An 18631-nucleotide genomic window follows, 5' to 3' on the forward strand; every position below is an offset into this window, starting at 1 on the left:
ACCATCCCTTGCTAAGACGGGTGCTTTGGGTCCCAACTCATTTCCTGGTGCCGTTATTTCATTAACACTGTGTGTGATTTTGCAAGCTGCCCTAAGCAGCCCAGTTTGTTGAGATTACAGATACAGCAAATAAACCTCCAAAGCTGAGCTCTGCACTTACCTGACTGTCTCCTGCTTTTGTCCTATCTACGTGATACGTCTCACAGGCCATTTAAGGCTAGAAGGGAGAGATGGAGAAAGAAGCATCTGGGGAGACAATAGAAGTTGGATTATGGTCCACCCCATCTCACTTACATGAGAGTGACCAGTGACAAATGTCGCAGGAAGGTAGGCCACTCCCCTGAACACTTATGTTAGCTGCTAGACTACATTTCTCACCACTTAAAAACTTAGCTAGCAGAGGCATTTAAGCATGCTGAGATGACACCCTTGCAGCCTTCATTGTCTTAAGACTTGAAAATACTGCCTGTAAATCTTCTGAGTATGTTTTATGGCTGGCTGGATGCGTGCTTCTGAGCTCAGTTGTTCCACACATGGAAAATTCACCAGTCAGCTACTTTGAAGCACATTTTGACATTTTCCCCAATGTGGCTTTCATCTAACTTGACGCAGCTGGTAAAGATTGGGGGTGGTGGGAGGAACGGCAACACCCAAGGAAGAGGTCAAAGTGTGCAGAGAGATAAAATATACAACATTTCATATGCCTCCCTAACTCAGACAAGCCTCCAGAGCGCAATTTCCTCATTAAAAGCGGGTCACTTTTCTTGCTCTGGCACTCGCAATAGTACTACAGAGAAGCTAGGCAGCTGGACGGCACTGTGTTCCTTCATGCGCATGCTCTTGCACATAAAATAAATTCTAAGTCAGTGCCTGTGTGCAGTTGTCAAGGAAAGAGAGACTACATGCACTCATCGATTCCAGGTCTTTCTCCAACCCTTCCTTTCTCACTTGAACAAAAATAAAGAGCAGCCTTCTACCACAAACAAAAGAAGACTTCCATCCCACCAAAAAACCTAGCAGACAATAAAGAAGAATTCTACGTATGTGAAGACCCCCCCCCCCAAGCTTCTTCCCATCAAATACCTCTCAAGAATTTCAGAGCTTTGCACGTATGCAATCTTTCCCACCAACGCTAATCCACGATCCTGCAGTGCGGTCACCCCAACTAGCCAAGATCTGCTTAGGTTCAGCGGTGACCAGATCAAAGTTGGAACATGGAATAAAGGTTAGCTGATCTGTTCTAGGCAGATGTGATGTTAAAAGGTAGGAGATATCCTCAGTTATGCTCTGAAATAAGAGATGACCCTTAAAAATCTAGCTCATTTTCAAGATATGCATACACGTACACATCCACCTTACCTTAACCATGTGTGTTTTGTGACTGTAAATCATCTGTATACTTAAGTCATGTTCAATGTACAGGGAACTCCTGAGTTGCGCAGGGGTTGTGTTCAGGGGTCATCACGCATGGCAGCAGAGCATGCATAAGCCCACCGTGTTATGCCCCTCCCCCTTTTCCAGCCACTTCCAGGTTGCCAAGAGGCGCACATGCGTGGTCACGCATCAACTGGACATGCATTTATCGAGCACTGCTTGTATTATAAAAGAAAAGTATGAACTTTGACCCGACTTCCTTAGTAAATTATATGGCTACCATTTGGCGCTTCCTGAATGTGCATTTAAGAAGGCATGGGAGGAAAAAATTAAATTAAATTAAAACCATCCACCCAATCTTGAGCCACAAAACCAAGAAAGAAAAACACAATATGTTTGCCTTTGCAAAAGTGACTCATCATTACTGACTGCATGGTGCAACCCTAATTTTCCCAGGAAATGTAGCTCCTCAGTTATTTCCATGCTTGTACAGGTGCTACCCAAAGGTTACATGAGAAAAAACTTTGTTATTGGAGAGACAAGGTAAAACAGTCTAGCTCAATGCCGAACATCACTGGGCCCAGTGCTTTTTTGTTTTCAAGGGGTACTCAGGGGTACACAGTCCTGGCACCTCTCTTTTGTTGTTGTTAAAAAGTGTGACACCCAGTGCTTTTTTCTGGGGGGACGCAGAGGTACGCATACCCCTAAACATTTTGTGAATCTAAGTTTGGCCTCAATGAGGGGCAGTATTTCAATATGAGTAGGAAAATGAGAGTACCCCTAAACATTTTTTTAGGAAAAAAAATAAAGCACTGGTGACACTTACTGTAACAACTTCATGGGCCCTGGCCAATGAACTTTGTGCCTTCAAAGTGACATGTAAGAAGGATGTGTTAGTCCATAATAAACCACGTCTCTTGTGCATTATTGCCTGACCAGTACAGTCCATGAGGGAGGAGACTAAAAGCAGCAGAATGCAAACCAGCAGTTGCCTATCTATCACCGTCCTAGACACTGCTGTGGGGGATCTGTGGCCCTTCAGATAGTGTTAGACTGAGCCTCAGTCAGGACCGTGAATGGTTAGGGATGATAAGAGCTGTAGTCAGGCAACATATTCCGCTCCCCCATCTAACCCCTTTCTTATCGCTTCCAAAGGTAGCAAAAGGAACTTGTACTTGAAGACATAAATGAACCCACCAAGAATACATCTAAAGATGACTGAGAAAGTAGGCAATAAGGTCATAGGCAGTTACTAGGAAACTTTAGCTAATCCTCTAGTGAATGGCAGGCTATATTTCACATTAACTCTGTGACAGGATGCATGAAAGAAATGAGAGTTCCCTAAACCAAACAAATGACATTGCACCTATTACAGTGGTACCTTGCAAGATGAATGCCTCACAGCAAAAAACTCGCAAGATGAAAGGGGTTTGCGATTTTTTTGGTGACTCGCAAGACTAATTTTTCTATGGCCGTGCTTCGCAAGACGACCTTTTTTCATTTTTTGTTTGTTTTGGTTTCCTTGATTTCCGTCGCGCTTCGCAAGACGACATTTTTGCAATACAAAGCGACTCGCGGAACGAATTAATTTCGTCTTGCGAGGCACCACTGTACTGCATTTGTTAACTAGGGGCTGTGTCCCTGCTCGCTCTGCTCACCAACCACTCAGCCATTCCCTCCACACTGACCCCCTTGAATTTCCCCTTCCCACCTCATGCAACTATTAAGATCACTTTTCACCTTCCTAAGCCCATTTCTGAAGCCATGATTCTCTTTTCTGCAGCCCCACTTGCACCCAAACCAACTCACAGTAACCTTCTGCATCTTCCTCCTCCCGCAAACAGCAACTTCTAAGCACCCTGTGTCCCTCCATCCTTGCTTTATTCAAACCTCGGCTGTTGTTTAAAACTGCCTGTGTCCCTCCATCCCTGCTTTACTGATGCCGCTGTTCTAAAGCACCACTTTCCCCCCTCTCAATGTCTCCCCTTTCTCATTCCCATGCCATGACCCTGTTGCTGTGTACCCTGCCTTCTCTTCTGCTGCCTTCCCCAGCCCTGACCATGCAAATCCAGGACTGTGATGAGGCACTACAAATCCTTCAAAGAAAAGAGCTGTGTGATGACAGCCTTATGTTTATATGTATATATGAACTGCTGGAAGGCCCTGGGATACTGGGGGAAATTGCTGCTTACACTTACAACAGAATTAAATATTAATTCTTGTATTAGAAGTTTATATCACAACGGGTACTTTTAATAGGTATCACTTAAATCGTGTGTACTGGAAACAGGAAGAATTAAAATAAATGGGCCCAATTCTGTAAAAGCACATGATGGTTTTCAGAGATTTATCTGGTAGCACATTCATTTTTTTCAGGAGACTGTCATATTGATTCTCTCACCTTCAACAAACAAGAACAGCATTCAAGCCAGTCCAAAATTCAAAGCAACACATTTTCAAGTGTCAATTTTCAATCATGGGAAAAGAAAAAAAGAAATAAACACTGTTACTTTTATTGCTTATGGGCTCTTCTGATAGCTGCATGTTACAAAACGATTTGTACTTGGGTGCTCAGATACGGAATGCACTCATATGTCAATTAGGAAAAGTATGCTAATATTTCAAGCACAGCTTCTCCCTTTAGAATACACAGAAGTTGAGGCTAAGAACAAATCTGTTCTTAAAAGACCATTTCATTAACCCGCTTTTAAGAGGTATTATAAAAGGACAGGGAGTATGTTTTCATTTCTGAGTAGAAATCAGAAAAAGACACCAAATGCTTTAGTGTGGAACGTGCCGGAGCACAAAATTTCAAGTATCTGGGGTACAAGCTTCACAATCACAAGGTGTACTTGCTATTCATAGTAATCTTTGTTTTTGTAAAACTGTTCTTTGTCATCATAAGCAACGTCTATTTGCTCAGTGCAATAAAAGTATGTGATATTTGATTAAAGAGTTTGTTTTATTACTTGGGCGGGGTTGTTCTAGCTGTTCGTAAACAATCTCTCCTATTCTGAAACCCTCCAGTTCTCAGCATGATTAACCCATGGCTTTGGGGTACAGACATCCCCACCTACACCTCACCTGTTCCTAGACAGATGATTAGAAATAAAGATGCTCTCTTTAGAAAGTGAAGTTCCCCACCCCTATCCGTCCCTTCACCTTTAAGGACTTGGAAATCTCCCAAGCACAAGACTTTCCAAATTGGGCATTTTGACATTTGTTTATACTTGCTCATTTGTGCTTTGTTTCTGTCACACAAGCCCTGCTGTAATGTTGAGTTGCAAAGGTGAACACTCTGAACCAAATCCAAAGGATAATGAAAACTTTTTTTTTTGCAATTGCAAATAATAACAACAATAACATAATCAGCAGGAAAATACAATTACTTGGCTATTGCAAAAGCAGTGCCTGCCACTGTAGTATTGAACGCCACAGCCCCTGGCTGTTTGTGCAAACTTTCTTATGAGTTTTATTTTCTGTTCGCCATGGGTGAATTATTTTTTTGTTGATAGTTTTAAAGGTAAAGGTAAAGGGACCCCTGACCATTAGGTCCAGTCACGGACGACTCTTGGGTTTCAGAGCTCATCTCGCTTTACTGGCCGAGGGAGCCGGTGTACAGCTTCCGGGTCACGTGGCCAGCATGACTAAGCTGCTTCTGGCAAACCACAGCAGCGCACGGAAACACCGTTTACCTTCCCACCTATTTATCTACTTGCACTTTAACATGCTTTCGAACTGCTAGGTTGGCAGGAGCTGGGACCAAACAACAGGAGCTCACCCTGTTGGGGGGATTCGAACCGCCAACCTTCTGATCAGCAAGCCCTAGGCTCTGTGGTTTAACCCACAGAGCCACCCGCATCCCATTCGTTGATGGTTTTAGGTTTACATAAATAAAGTAGTAATACTCGGTCACATGTGCCAGGGGATATGTATGATATTCAGTGCCTTTAACTATTACAGAATGAGGATTCCCCCCCCCTTAAAGATGCTCAAAAATTTACATGGCATGCCAGAAACCAGGTATGGGAAAAGTTTTGCCCTCCCGATGTTGAACTACTATCCCCACCTGCCCCAACAAGCAAAGCCAAGGATTATGGAAATGGTAGTTTAGGAACATCTGGAAGGCCAAAGGTTTCCCACACCTGCTATAAATGATTTAGTTTGGAGTTTTTGCGCACATATAGTAACTTATAGCCAATGCCCAATGTGTTAATGTACTGAAAAGCTATGGCTTAGTTTCTGTTGGATCATGATATACAGCCTCATCTACCAGTGCATCTGCCTGTAACATCAGGGTAATAGTCCTACAGTGTTTATACCAATTACATCATGATAACATAAGAATATCAGAGCCTGCTCAATCAGAGCAATGGCACCTTACAGATCAGAGCATCTTACAGTGTTCGAAATTAGCAGGGCGCCAGGCGCATTTTGTGATGGCCAACTAGCCTTTTGCAAGGAAGCAGAGATGCCTAGTATCTCCATCCGGCTGGCAGGCATGGCTGCAATGCTGCACCAAATCAGCTGGTCTGCGGGGCCAACCTCTTCCAGAGGTTTTTGTAAGATTATTGGGCAGTTTCTCTGCCTACAAGATATTATCACAGGTGCTTGGTTTACTTTTGCAGTTCTCAAAACTGAATATGACTCAACAGAGATCACATGCCTCTTCTTCCCAGCAAAAATGTTATAACATGAACAGAGTTGAGAAAAAGACCTATGAATACAGAAACAACCCCTTCAGTGCTAAGTTCCAAGAAGTTCAGTGAATAGAATAGAAACAATATTTTTCTGATTGTTTGGAGTGGACAGTATTTAAGTTTTTCATTTGTAGGCTGGCCTGACAGTCTAAGTTTCTTAAAATATATATATTTTGTTTTTGTTTAGCCAAATTAGTTAACAAACATGGATGTTTGTTTAAGGAAATAACATATGCTGTAATGTTATTGTTTCAGTTGAATAAATCTATTTAAATTGTTATTATTAAGGTAATGATTATTTTTCTCCTTCCTAAGTAAAACAGTAAAGTTGTCCATATATGAATGATTAACCTATTAAACTGGGGATAAAAAACTAATATGAAAAGTTGTTATTCTAAAAATCTTCATCTACTTGCATATTAAAGTTATACCAGCAAGAATTAGTCTTTATGTAGAAAACTATGATTTAAATCAAGCCTTACTGACTAGTGATTTAAATCGTGATTTAAATCATGATTAAAATCAGTTTGATTTAAATCAAATCCACCCTGCCAAGTAATGCTTTTGAACACAGCCCGTGGTGTTATTTTAAAATGGCCATTCTTCATTACAAGCCCAATTTCTGTCCCAAGAAATGTTGCGCCATTACCAGTGTCAGTGCTACAATATAGGAAGTGTAATTAACTGAAACTTGTCCCAGTGTCCACATTTATTTTGAGAATATGGGAAGAGCCCTATCCGACCAGGTCGGAGTGCGAACAGCTCCAGCATTCTCTTCCCCCAGCGGCCAACCAGACACCTACAAGAAAGCCACAGCAGAACAGCGCACTAACAGCACCTGGGGCATCTTGACAGATACTGGTGGTAATACATAGCAATCACGACTGGGAGCCATCAATATGCCTTATCCTCCATGAATTTGCCCGATCCCGCTTTAAAGCTATATACAGTGGTCCCTCGACTTACGAATTTAATCCATTCCGAATGCACATTCATAGGTCGAAAAGTTTGTAAGTCGAAAAAAGCGGTTTCCCATAGGAATGCATTGGAAACGGAAAAATTCGTAAGTCGAGTAAACCGCATCTAAAATTCGTAAGTCGAGAAAACCCCATCTAAAATTCGTAAGTCGAGTAAACCGCATCTAAAATTCGTAAGTCGAGAAAACCCCATCTAAACTACTACAGTTTTCCTTTCGGATGTCGAAAAAACGTAAGCGCGCGACCATTTCTTTTCATTCGTAACTCGAAATTTCGTAAGTCGAGTACTTCGTAAGTCGAGGGACCACCGTATGGTAGCAGTCATCACAATATCTTGTGGTAGTGAATGTTTGCCCTGAATCTCCCACCATTCAGCATCACTGGATGACCTGGGTTTTTAGAGGAGAGAATGTTGGCCATAGTGAGAACAGGATGCTAGCCTAGATGTTCTTAGGAGTTGCTCCAGCCCCTTGATCATTTTGGACTGCCCTTTTCTGGCTCAATATTGTGAGGTGATACGGTATCAGAACTGTGGACAGTATGCTAAGTTTGGTCACACCAGAAGTCTGTAAATAGGCACTATAATATTGATAATATTGACAGTTTTATTTTCAAACCATTTCCAAAAAAGAAATTTGCTTTCTCCTCCAAAGCTGCAACACACGGACGGCATCAACATTTTCACTAACCTATGCACCACTGCTAGTTCACATTCCATCAGCGTATATGTGAAGTTTTTTTTTTTACCCCAGTGAATTATGATTTTATACTAAACTGCATTTGCCATTTTAATACCTATTCCCCAGTTTGGAGAGATCCTTTCTGGGTTCCTCACAGTTGCTTTTTGTCTTTTAATCCCCTGAATAATTTGAAGTCTTTAGCAAACTTGGCTGCTTCACTACTCACCCTACCTCTAGATAATTTGTGAACAAGTTAAAAAGAATTTGTCCCAATACTTTGGCTATGTTTATATTTGCATAGTAACTGAGCTGGTATGAATATCTGAATCTTAAGAGTTAATTATAGGCCCTTTTCCTATGCGATCTCTGGGATCCAAGGGAACCAGACTGATATTTTCAAAAATAGTAATATTTCCTCAAAATAGGATTTCTAGACTGCCCAATGCAAAGGATGCCACTCTTTTGAAGGGAATTTGCCACAATTTAGGAATAGGGAGAATCAAACTTGGACCAAACAAAGACTTCAGAACACCAAAAAAACCCAAATAAACTTTAGACCAGGATTCCTTACACTCAGTAAAAGTCAGTTGCACTTAAGTCCATTTGAAATTAATCGGGCTTGAGTTTGCTGTTTAAAAACTTGTTTCATTGATTTCAATAAGTGATTCTCATTGGAATTGATTTGTGTTCCTAATAATAATAATAATTTATTATTTCTACCCTGCCCATTTGACTGCATTGCCCCAACCACCTTGGGTGGTTTCCGGCATATATAAAAACATAATAAAACATTAAGCCTTAAAAAGCTTCCCTATAAAGGGATGCCTTCAGATGTCTTCAAAAGGTTATACTGTATAGTTACTCATCTCCTTGACATCTGACAGGAGGGCATTCCAAAGGTGGGTAGGTGCCACTACTGAGAAGCCCCCCCCCCCACTCCTCACACAGCCTAATCTTCACGCTGAGCAATTTTTGCAGACAAAGTACATTTTGATATTGCAGGGCAGACAACACTCCAACATTCAAAGCAGGGTGGATTTGATTTAAATCAAACTGATTTAAATCACGATTTAAATCACGATTTAAATCACTAGTCAGTAAGGCTTGATTTAAATCATAGTTGATTTAAATCATAAAGACTAATTCTTGCTGGTATAACTTTATTATGCAAGTAGATGAAGATTTTTAGAATAACAACTTTTCATATTAGTTTTTTTATCCCCAGTTTAATAGGTTAATCATTCATATTTGGACAACTTTACTGTTGTACTTAGGAAGGAGAAAAATAATCATTACCTTAATAATAACAATTTAAATAGATTTATTCAACTGAAACAATAACATTTCAGCAAATGTTATTTGCTTAAACAAACATCCATGTTTGTTAACTAATTTGGCTAAACAAAAACAATATATATATATTTTAAGAAACTTAGACTGTCAGCCCAGCCTACACATGAAAAACTTAAATACTGTCCAAACAATCAGAAAAATATTGTTTCTATTCTATTCACTGAACTTCTTGAAACTTAGCACTGAAGGGGTTGCTTCTGTATTCATAGGTTTGTAGAACAATAGGATTAAGGTCTTTTTCTCAACTCTGTTCATGTTATAAAATTTTTGCTGTGAAGAAGAGGCATGTGATCTCTGTTGAGTCAAATTCAGTTTTGAGAACTGCAAAAGTAAACCAAGCACCTGTGATAATATCTTGTAGGCAGAGAAACTGCCCAATAATCTTACAAAAACCTCTGGAAGAGGTGAATGGATTAATGGAATTTATTTACCCCAAAAATTAAACATATACAACCTTATACTACATAATTAAAAAAACTAATCTTTATTTCATGATGGAATAACCTTTGGATGGTAATATGTTTTCCTCAAAAAGCATTTTATTTTAAAAAATCCAATTTAAATCAAAAAAATCGATTTAAATCAAAAAAATCCGATTTAAATCAAAAAAATCTGATTTTTTTGATTTTTTTAAAAAAATCATTGATTTTTATCCACCCTGATTCAAAGCCAATATACTTTTATGCCCCTTACTTGAATGGCTCTTTTGTATTCAGTGTCATGATTCAGTGAAAAGTGCAAATGCAGGTTTACAGACTATCAAATTTTAATGCATGTAAAATTCTATTGGCTTCCTGAAGTGTGGCAACCACTGTTGACTTCTAGATGTCTCCTTAGAGTCACATACAAGACAGGCACAGAACTCTGTGCACACCAGGTTTTCACAAAAGACCTGCTCTGCACTGTGTGCGCCTGCTGCCTCTGCACATGACATTAATGGCTAAATCCCAATGAGCAAAGGGGCTGCCATGCCACAATCTAAGGTTGTAAATTGGCAAAACATAAACTGGGGTGGTAATGATTCTAGATTAATTAAACCAGAGTAAATCGACCATGTGGCACCATGAATTTGCTAACTAGAGCTTCTGTTCTAAGGTACACTTTCCTAAGTGCATGTACCTGAACACAGTGACCAACAGAGAAGGCCATCATAGGTAGCTGTGACACTCTAGAACAGCCTTTCTCAACCTTGTGCCGCCAGATATTCCTGAACTCCAACTCCCATCATCCCTGACCACTGGCCATGCTGGCTGGGGCTGATGGGAGTTGCAGTTTAGCAGCACCTAGAGACCCACAGGTTCCTCAAACCCTGCCCTAGAATAATAACCATCGGGTTCCAACCTATTCGGCCTGACTTCAAGCAAAAACGGGTAAGGCTAGCGCGCGAAAGGGGTATACAGTATCTGGTAGCCCTTGTACCAGGTAAGCCGAGCTTCCTGGAACAAAATGCACCTAGTACGTATCGCCTTTCCCCTCCCACGCCTCGAGCCGCAGAAGTATCAAGTGCCGCGTTCTATTGCCGCGAATCCGGCTCCCCATTGGCCAAGCGGAGGAGACACGTCACGGCTTGACCCGGCCGCTGAGGCGGAGGAGAAAAGGAAGTGGCCGAGCCAAGCTTGTGTAACCAACAGCCTACTTCGCGGGGGGGGGGTGGGGTGGGGAGGCGGGGGCTCCCGCCAACGCCTCTGGCAGAGTGGCACCTCCAGGTGTGTCTCGTCCCGTCCCCCCCAAGCGCCAGTTGCTAGTTAAGGGCGGGAAGTGGCCATTTCCTCCCTTTCTCTCCGGCTCCAGCCCAAGGCCGCCTCCCTGCCTGGTTCTTCCTCTTACATACAGCCTCTCGGGGAGGGGCAGGGGAGAGGTGGAGATGGCAGCCGCAAGGCCTCTGCGGGGAAAGGCAAAAGAAAAAAGACAAAAAAGAGCACACGGCGCCCTTCGGTACCAAGCACACGTTACGAAACCACCGAGCCCAATTTCCCCTCCCCGACCTCATTTCACAGTACTGAGTGGGAAAGAATAAGCATAGGAAGGGGCAGCCGCAGGGCCCCGGGAGCCGCCCGGGTCTCCTCTCTCTGCAAAGCGATTACTACCACAACGGGCCTTGCCCTGCCACGGCTGGGTTCAAAGTCCCCGAGGTGGGAAGAGAAATCCTTGCCTAGCCCCCCCCCCCCGGTTTTATGCACGGCTCCCCTTCGTGCATTGCAGGGTTTGAGGCCCTCGCTCGCTCACCTAGCTTCCACGCCCGCGAAGAGGCTGGTCAGCTGCCAGAAATAATATCCGCATGGCCAACGTATCCCGGGATCGAAAACAACAAGTGTCCACCAGCTCAGCAGCTCCATTAGCTTCTCTCGTAAACCTCCGCGGGAGTTAAAATAAAGTTGCTTCCTCCGCGTCCCCCAAGCAAGGTGCTCCTGGGCTTGGTTCAAATTCTGTGCTCCTAAATCCAGATTATTTTCTCCCTTCCGCCCCGTCGCAATCGCTCCTCGCCTTTGTTTCTGCCGCTGCTATTTCTCGCCATCCGGCAACCCCCTAAGCAAACCGCCTGTTTCAGAGCCCCACAACCAGCGAGAGAAACGCGTCCTTCCAGCCGATCCCTTCCCTGCCTCTGCAAATCCAAAAGTGAAATTAAAAGCCCTGCATTCTCTTACCAGTAGCTGCACCTAAAATCATATGACCCGCAACGGCGCTGGCCTTTTATTTTTGTTTTCAATCAAGATCAATAGCAACATTTCTGGAAGCAAGCGTCTCAAGCATGTGGGGGGCGGGGAGAGAAACGCCTAATCTGCAAAGGATTAATATTTGGGTTTTTGTTTTTGTTTTAAAAAAATGCCTTACCAATAAGTTTGTTTCGCCTTATTTATGGCAGTTCCCTTCAAGGTTATCGCGGTTGCCAAGAGACGCAAAATGGAAAGGAAAACAGGCGGCTGCATAAATCGCGGGAGCAAAACTAAAAGTTATTCCCTCCTCCTCTGCTTTTGGCGGAGATCAGTCCAGATCGAAAGCAAAACAAGGGGAGGAAGCCGCGAGGAGCTGAGTCTTGGAAATCCCCCCCTCCCTTCCTCCTCCTCCTGCTCCTCTTCCAGGCCTGTTTGTGCAGAGAGCGAGAGAAGGGGAGGTGGGGGCTGGAAGGAGAGAAAGGGGTGCGGAAGTTTGCCGCAGCCGTTCATTGGCAGGCTCCGCTGCTTTCATCAGTTCTCAGAAAAGTCGATTTCATTTTCACTTCCCTCCAGCAACAGCGACATCAGCCCACGGCGAGCGGGTGGAAAGTGGCTGGTGGGGGAGGGAGGGAGGCGGAAATAGAGGTTTCGGTTCCTCGGTAAGGGAAACCAGGGCTTACAAGCAGCCACTGCTTCCCATCTCCTCCTCCTCGTCTTCGCCTCCTTTTTCTGTGGTCGGATGCTGTATCCTGGGGACGGAATGGCGCCCGAGTATCTTCCAGAGCCTTGTGCGAAGAGACCCAGGGGGACAGAGATGCTGGATCCGACCTTGAGCGTTGCACGCCGTGTGTACGTGTGTGTGCGCGCGCGCGCGGCGCGCTGTGGAACCGGCAGCCTCTGGCAGAACCGGGAGATTCGGCTTGTTTCGTTGCTAAAAAAGAGAGAGCCAAGTTTCGAGTTGTCATTGTGGAAAAAACAATAGCAGCCTAAGAGGCAGTGGCTGCTTATCTAAGCAAGGATTTGAGAAGTCAGGGCATACAGTGCCATGCCACATGTATCATTTTCTTTTCTCTTTTTCTGAATTTTTATTTATAATGAAGTTGGGGAAATAACCAGTGGGATTGTGGGTTTTTTTTTTTTTAAGCAGCCAACCACTGCGAAACTCCTCCCTTTTTGAAAAGTCACTTCCTATATAGCATGTGCTGCTGTTGAAGAAACCACAGGTCAAAATCCTTCTCTTGGGTGTAGAATTAGCTGCATGGTCCTTTGGTTCCAGGCACTTGCCTTGTGTTTCTTTGGTGGTGGCATCTTGCCTATGGAATGCAATACCCAGGGAGGCTTGCCTAGCATCTACTCTCATCATTTTGATTCCCGGCAAAGATCCATCTATTTTCCATGGCTTTTAAACATTTATTGAGTCTTTAATCCTCTTTCATTGATTATTGAAGGCTTTATTGTTTTTACTACTTCATTGTTGTCATATTCCTTTTCATTGTTACTTATTAATACATAAATTCATAAATAACAATAATAACCTGCCCTGAAAATATTTATTGAAAGCCTGTGGAACAAACAAACATGTCTCAAGATGCTTAAAAGAATTAGAGAAATTAATTATCTAGCCAACTTAATTATTAAATTAGTCTTCCTTGCCTACAAAACTTAAAACGTGTCTTTCAAAAGACTGACGTCAGTCATAAAATAAAGCAGATACATCTCCCAAGTCCGCAAAACTTCCCGGCTGATGGTTGTTTGTTTGTTTTGAAGCCCACTCCTTTTCTGAGATGATTCAATGACGTGGTGTATGATTTCTGGCAAAGATGAACTGGAATTCAGACACGAATGACTCAATAAGCTCATTGCCTCTGTCTTCACTTCTTCTTTTTCGGATGTCACTTGTAACTTCCACCTTTTAATCTTTGCTCAAAATGCATACCAAAAGCAAAACTTTGTCTCACACACCAGAGAAAAGAAAAGTATTGGCAACCAGCACTGCAGCCTTGAAAGGTGGGGGGGGGGGTATTGCTGGACAAATACCAAAGTTAATTCCTGTTTTCAGAATTCCCTTTTACATATACACATTGACACATATATTACACTTTCAGTTTATTTAGTTAGCTGAATTTAATAGAGGTGTTTGGAGTCATAGCTCAGTGGTGGAGTATATCTAGGTACAGCTGGAAAATATCCAGCCTGAAACCCTGGAGAGGTGCTGCTGGTCAGTATTGCTAAATAGTACTGAGTTAGAAAGACCCATGGCCCTGACTCAGCATAATACATCTTCCTGTGTTCCTAAATAAAGGGAAATTAGGGAATTAACCAGCTTTGGTTCATTTAGGGTGTTGGCTGAAGACACTCTTTTTCTGCCAGGCCCAATAGATGCTTGGCTATGTACTGAGTGATCTACTGAATAGATGGAGATGGCTGTATTTCAATAATGTTATAGTTCTTCTTCTTTATTGGGTTTTACATTACTGTGTCATGCCCTCTGATCATGTGTGATGAAGCGAGAGGGAATGCAAAATCCGTAAGTTAGAAATACACATTCAAAACAAACAACAAAACATGCAACTCAGTTCAAAAACAACCTCTCCTGGATCTCACGGTAAGAAGTAAAGCTGTATGGTACCAGCATACTGATGACAATGCAGCCCAAACCTCCAACTTCTGCAAGTGGTTTCATGTAGCTGTTAAAGAGCATAAGGGACCGTATCGATCCCTGGGATACACCAGAGACCAATAGCCATGGAGTGAAACACTCGTCCCCCAGTATCACTTTCTAGAAAGGCTTCTCTAGAACATAAGGAACCACCACAGGACCAGGTCTTGTAAAAGCAGCCCAGATAAGCAATCCTGAATGAGACCATGGCCAATGAAAGGTCCAGGAGAACTAACAACATAGCACTTCTTCAATCAATTCTTTGGCATAAATTCTTTATCAGGGGGACCCAGGCTGTTCCTGTGCCAAAAGCCTGACAAAAGCTGGATTGGAACAACTCCAAATAATTCATCATCCAAGACCATCTGGAGCTGAGAGGTCCTACCACCTGGCCCATTCACCTTGCAGTGAAGCTTATTTTGGGAGCTTACAAACCCACCACAGTGAACGTTAGTGTCCTTTATTGGTAATGTTAGCATGTTCTGGCACTTCTCTCAGGCCTCTAAAATCTTAACAGATATTTTTATTAGTGTCACTCTAATACTTATCATAACAATAATTTTGACCTCATTCTAGCACCTTTCATGTGTCTTCCTCTGTTTTAGTTCACGTAAGTACCAATGTACATAATTATCGGGGAATCCCTTTATAGGTTACATATATTCTGCAAGCTTCTGTTTCAAAGACTGCATCACATAAAAAAAGAATGTGCTGTGGCTTTGAGGAAGCTGCCAGAAAAAGCGGTTCTTCAAAACAGGAACCTATAAATTTGCCCTCTAGGCAATTTTTTAAAAAACAAAACAAAACAAAGCATAGCAGGAATGGGGAACTTGTGGGCCTCCGGATTGGCAGTGCAGGGCTGGGAGAAATTGTTAATAAATCCTGTTCTGACACAAATACATTTATATTTTAAAATCCTGATAACTTCAATAATAATGGCAGTATCTTGGTGCCATCTTCAAAACCTGGAAACAAGAAAATATGCAGGCCATGCTTTTAACAACAGATCACATGTACAGATCCTGAAAACAAACAATAGCCTAGGTATTTTGACGCCTAAATGTAGTAGGCAGCAGTAGATTTCATTATATTTTTCCTCATAACCAGGGAACCACTTTTTTGGGTAAAGGAATTAAGAAGCGGTACTCACTTGTGATACAAATATGCTACATTAAGGTATTTAACGTTGGTATAAATGACAGGCCATTGGGAACTTAACAATTTAGTGCTAGCTATGTTTCCTTTGAAGCAATTCTGACTGTGTTCAGTGGGACTTACCTTATGGCAGAAAGAGAGTGAGGCCATTGAGGAGAAGCTGTGTGACCAGGATGTCTATGCCGATTCATAGATGCCTGTCTCCCCACTTCCATGGGATCCTACTGTCTTTTATTAGATGAAGACGTCCTAGGAAAAAAAAGGTATAAGTTAGTATGGTGTAATGGTTACAGTGATGGGCTGGAACTTGGGAGGCCGAGGTTCAAACTGACTGTTAGGCGTGAAACAACTTGGATGATTGTGACTAAATATTAACAACAGATGAGAAGAATGGAGTCTATTGGGGAAACATAAAATAGATGGAACCAGTATAGAAACTATATATTTAAAAGTTATGAAGATTACTGAAATAAGGAGAAAAAATATTTAAGAAAAAAGAAAACACAGATTGAATCAACTTAAGCTTGAGGAAATAAAAGGGATACACGTAATAACCATTCTGACCAAAATGTGTGTATCAGGAGAAATTTGCAGTGAACCGCTGAAGAATTGTAATAAGGACTTAAATGAGAAACCAAGAGAAACTGAAGCTGATAGACTTGACCATCCCTACTCTTGTGGGGAAATGTAGGTGACTTTGCGCTAACCTACCTTCTTGTCTAATGGGCTTTTCATCGGATAAAATGAGAGGAAGGAGGAAGAAATTAATTTCAGGTTGCATTTAAAGGCAAAGCTGCCAAATCTATGTATTCCGAAACAAATACGCACATCAAAATGCAAAAATCCTTAGAAATTCATACTTCTCTGAATTTTGCAATGCAGTTCTCCAGCCAAGCAGTGTGTACAATGTGATGCATGAATTAGTGAATATATATAGCATAGGGAAAACTGTTCTCCAAAACTGTGTACATTAGAAGAAACCCACACTAAAATGCAGATAAATTTTCATGAGGAATAGTTTTTTGAAAATTGCCAGCTGATGTGGAAATGTAGAGAACTGAACTTAAGAATGGAAAATTGAGAAACTGAGAGGAACAAAAACTGACAATATTTCTCTACCCCTACGAGGGAGAACTATGTATGATGATTAATGTAATGCAAAATAATAACATAGAATTTATAAGAAAAACAACATCCTGCCTGTGGTCTAAATAAACATACCTCTTTAACCTTTCCTTTTCTTCCTTTGTAAGGGAATACAATGGAGTAAGAGAGACTGAATTAAAATACTTCATTTGGAAAAGATATGTGAAAATAAATATGTCAAGGCCCATCTTGAAAAGTGGGAGGGACTGGATGGCAGAAATAGAGCTGCAGGCGGTGACTTACAAAGATAAAAGTATTACCAAATTAAAAAAATGGAAATGTAAGAACAGGAAGCACTCAGGAATATAGAAATAATGTACAGGGGAAATTAATAATCTGGAGTAACAGAATGCAAATATTTCAAAGTTAGAGTTTAAAATCAATGCAATGAAGAGAGGAAGCCAATGTAAAGAGGTTAAAAAAAGCAATACGAGGAGGAGCCTTTTCAGTGGTGGGTCCCCATTTGTTGCTCTCCCTGGGGAGACTCACCCGGCTCCATTGTTACATATCTTCAGGCACCAGGCAAAAACATTATTTGTTAGCCAGGCCTTTGGCTCTTAACTATCTATGGCCTCTTAGAGTGAGTGGGATGCTTTTAATGTACAGTGGAACCTTGGTTTACGAATTTTCGGTTTACAAACGCCGTGGACACATCTGGAACGGATTAATTCACTTTCCATTACTTTAATGGGAAAGTTCGCTTCAGTTTATGAACACTTCAGTTTATGAACAGACTTTCGGAACCAATTACACCTATGCTTCGGGTTAAGTACGCTTCAGGTTGAGTACTCTGCGGACCCATCTGGAATGGATTAATCCACTTTCCATTACTTTGAATGGGAAAGTTTGCTTCAGTTTATGAACGCTTCAGTTTAAGTACTCCGCGGACCGTCTGGAACAGATTAATCCACTTTCCATTACTTTCAATGGGAAAGTTCGCTTCAGTTTATGAACAGACTTCCGGAACCAAGTGTGTTCATAAACCGAGGTACCACTGTATTCCCCCCTACTTTTAATGTATGTATGGGTTTTTTGTGTGTGTGAGTTGTTTTGTAAGTTGCTTTGAGTTGCTATGGCAAAAAAGTGACTAAAAATTAAATAAATAATAATAATAAACAAAAAGGGGTAAATACTGTCATATTTATAAGCAAGATAAATGAAATAAGATGCAGAGTAAATAGAACAGAGTAAGGCCACACCCACACCATACATTTTAAATGAATTTAAAGCACTTGGCTTCACCCAAAGAATCATGGGAACTGTAGTTTATCTCTCTCAGAGCTACTATCCGTCTGTCTCAAGAGACAATGGAGTGCACCTCCGGGGGTGAAGTCAAACCGCTGTGTCATCAGCACCAAAGGGAACTCCCAAGAGGTCCTGGGCTGCCACAAATAAATAAAACTGCAAGTATTTAAGCACTATGCTTTCTTTGCTGCAATTAAGTAAATTTGTATAAATCCTGAGAAGACACTGGACCAGGAAACATTTTCTAACTAACTTACCCTCTATAGCACTGTAGTGGAAATATTAACTCTTTGTGGGAGGCAAGGCTATAACACCTGATTTCTCTGAAGATGTATACCAACCCTTGCAAGTGTGGGTGGGAATTAGTATTTGAGATCTCTCTCTTTCCACCCCCCCCCCCCATCTCAAATGAAGCAGTTCAACAATCTATTTATTAAATGTGAATTTGCAATATTATTGAACAGTTTGAGATTATTTACCTAGATATTAAGGCTACATACACACCATATATTTACTGGAAACTTTAGTTTACTCCTCACACAGCTACAATTTACGGCCCACTCAACATTCTACCGTTCTCAGGGTTCTTTGAGAGAAATGACGTGCTTATAACGTATGGTGTGTACACAGCTTGCAGCACAATCCTTTGTTATGTTTATTCAGAAATAAATCCCCCTGTGTTCAGTGG

General features: G+C 41.8%; 1 protein-coding gene across 6 annotated transcripts in view; it reads right to left on the reverse strand.

The window, feature by feature from the left end:
- The window catches only part of IRF2 (interferon regulatory factor 2), a 37902-nt gene extending 25111 nt beyond the window's left edge, over positions 1 to 12791 (reverse strand). Inside the window, exons 1-2 of one of the 6 annotated variants that reach the window (XM_035111721.2) lie at positions 11917 to 12791; positions 161 to 246 (exon numbers count right to left, since the gene is read on the reverse strand). In XM_035111721.2, the coding sequence (XP_034967612.2) occupies positions 161 to 211 (51 nt within the window). In that variant the 5' untranslated portion in view covers positions 212 to 246; positions 11917 to 12791. The other 5 variants (XM_060278741.1, XM_060278743.1, XM_060278742.1 and 2 more) reach the window with 5 other exon arrangements.
- Between the last annotated feature and the right edge of the window lie 5840 nt (positions 12792 to 18631).

This window comes from Zootoca vivipara, chromosome 9 (assembly GCF_963506605.1).
Source record: "Zootoca vivipara chromosome 9, rZooViv1.1, whole genome shotgun sequence".
NCBI classification, from domain to species: Eukaryota; Metazoa; Chordata; class Lepidosauria; order Squamata; family Lacertidae; genus Zootoca; species Zootoca vivipara.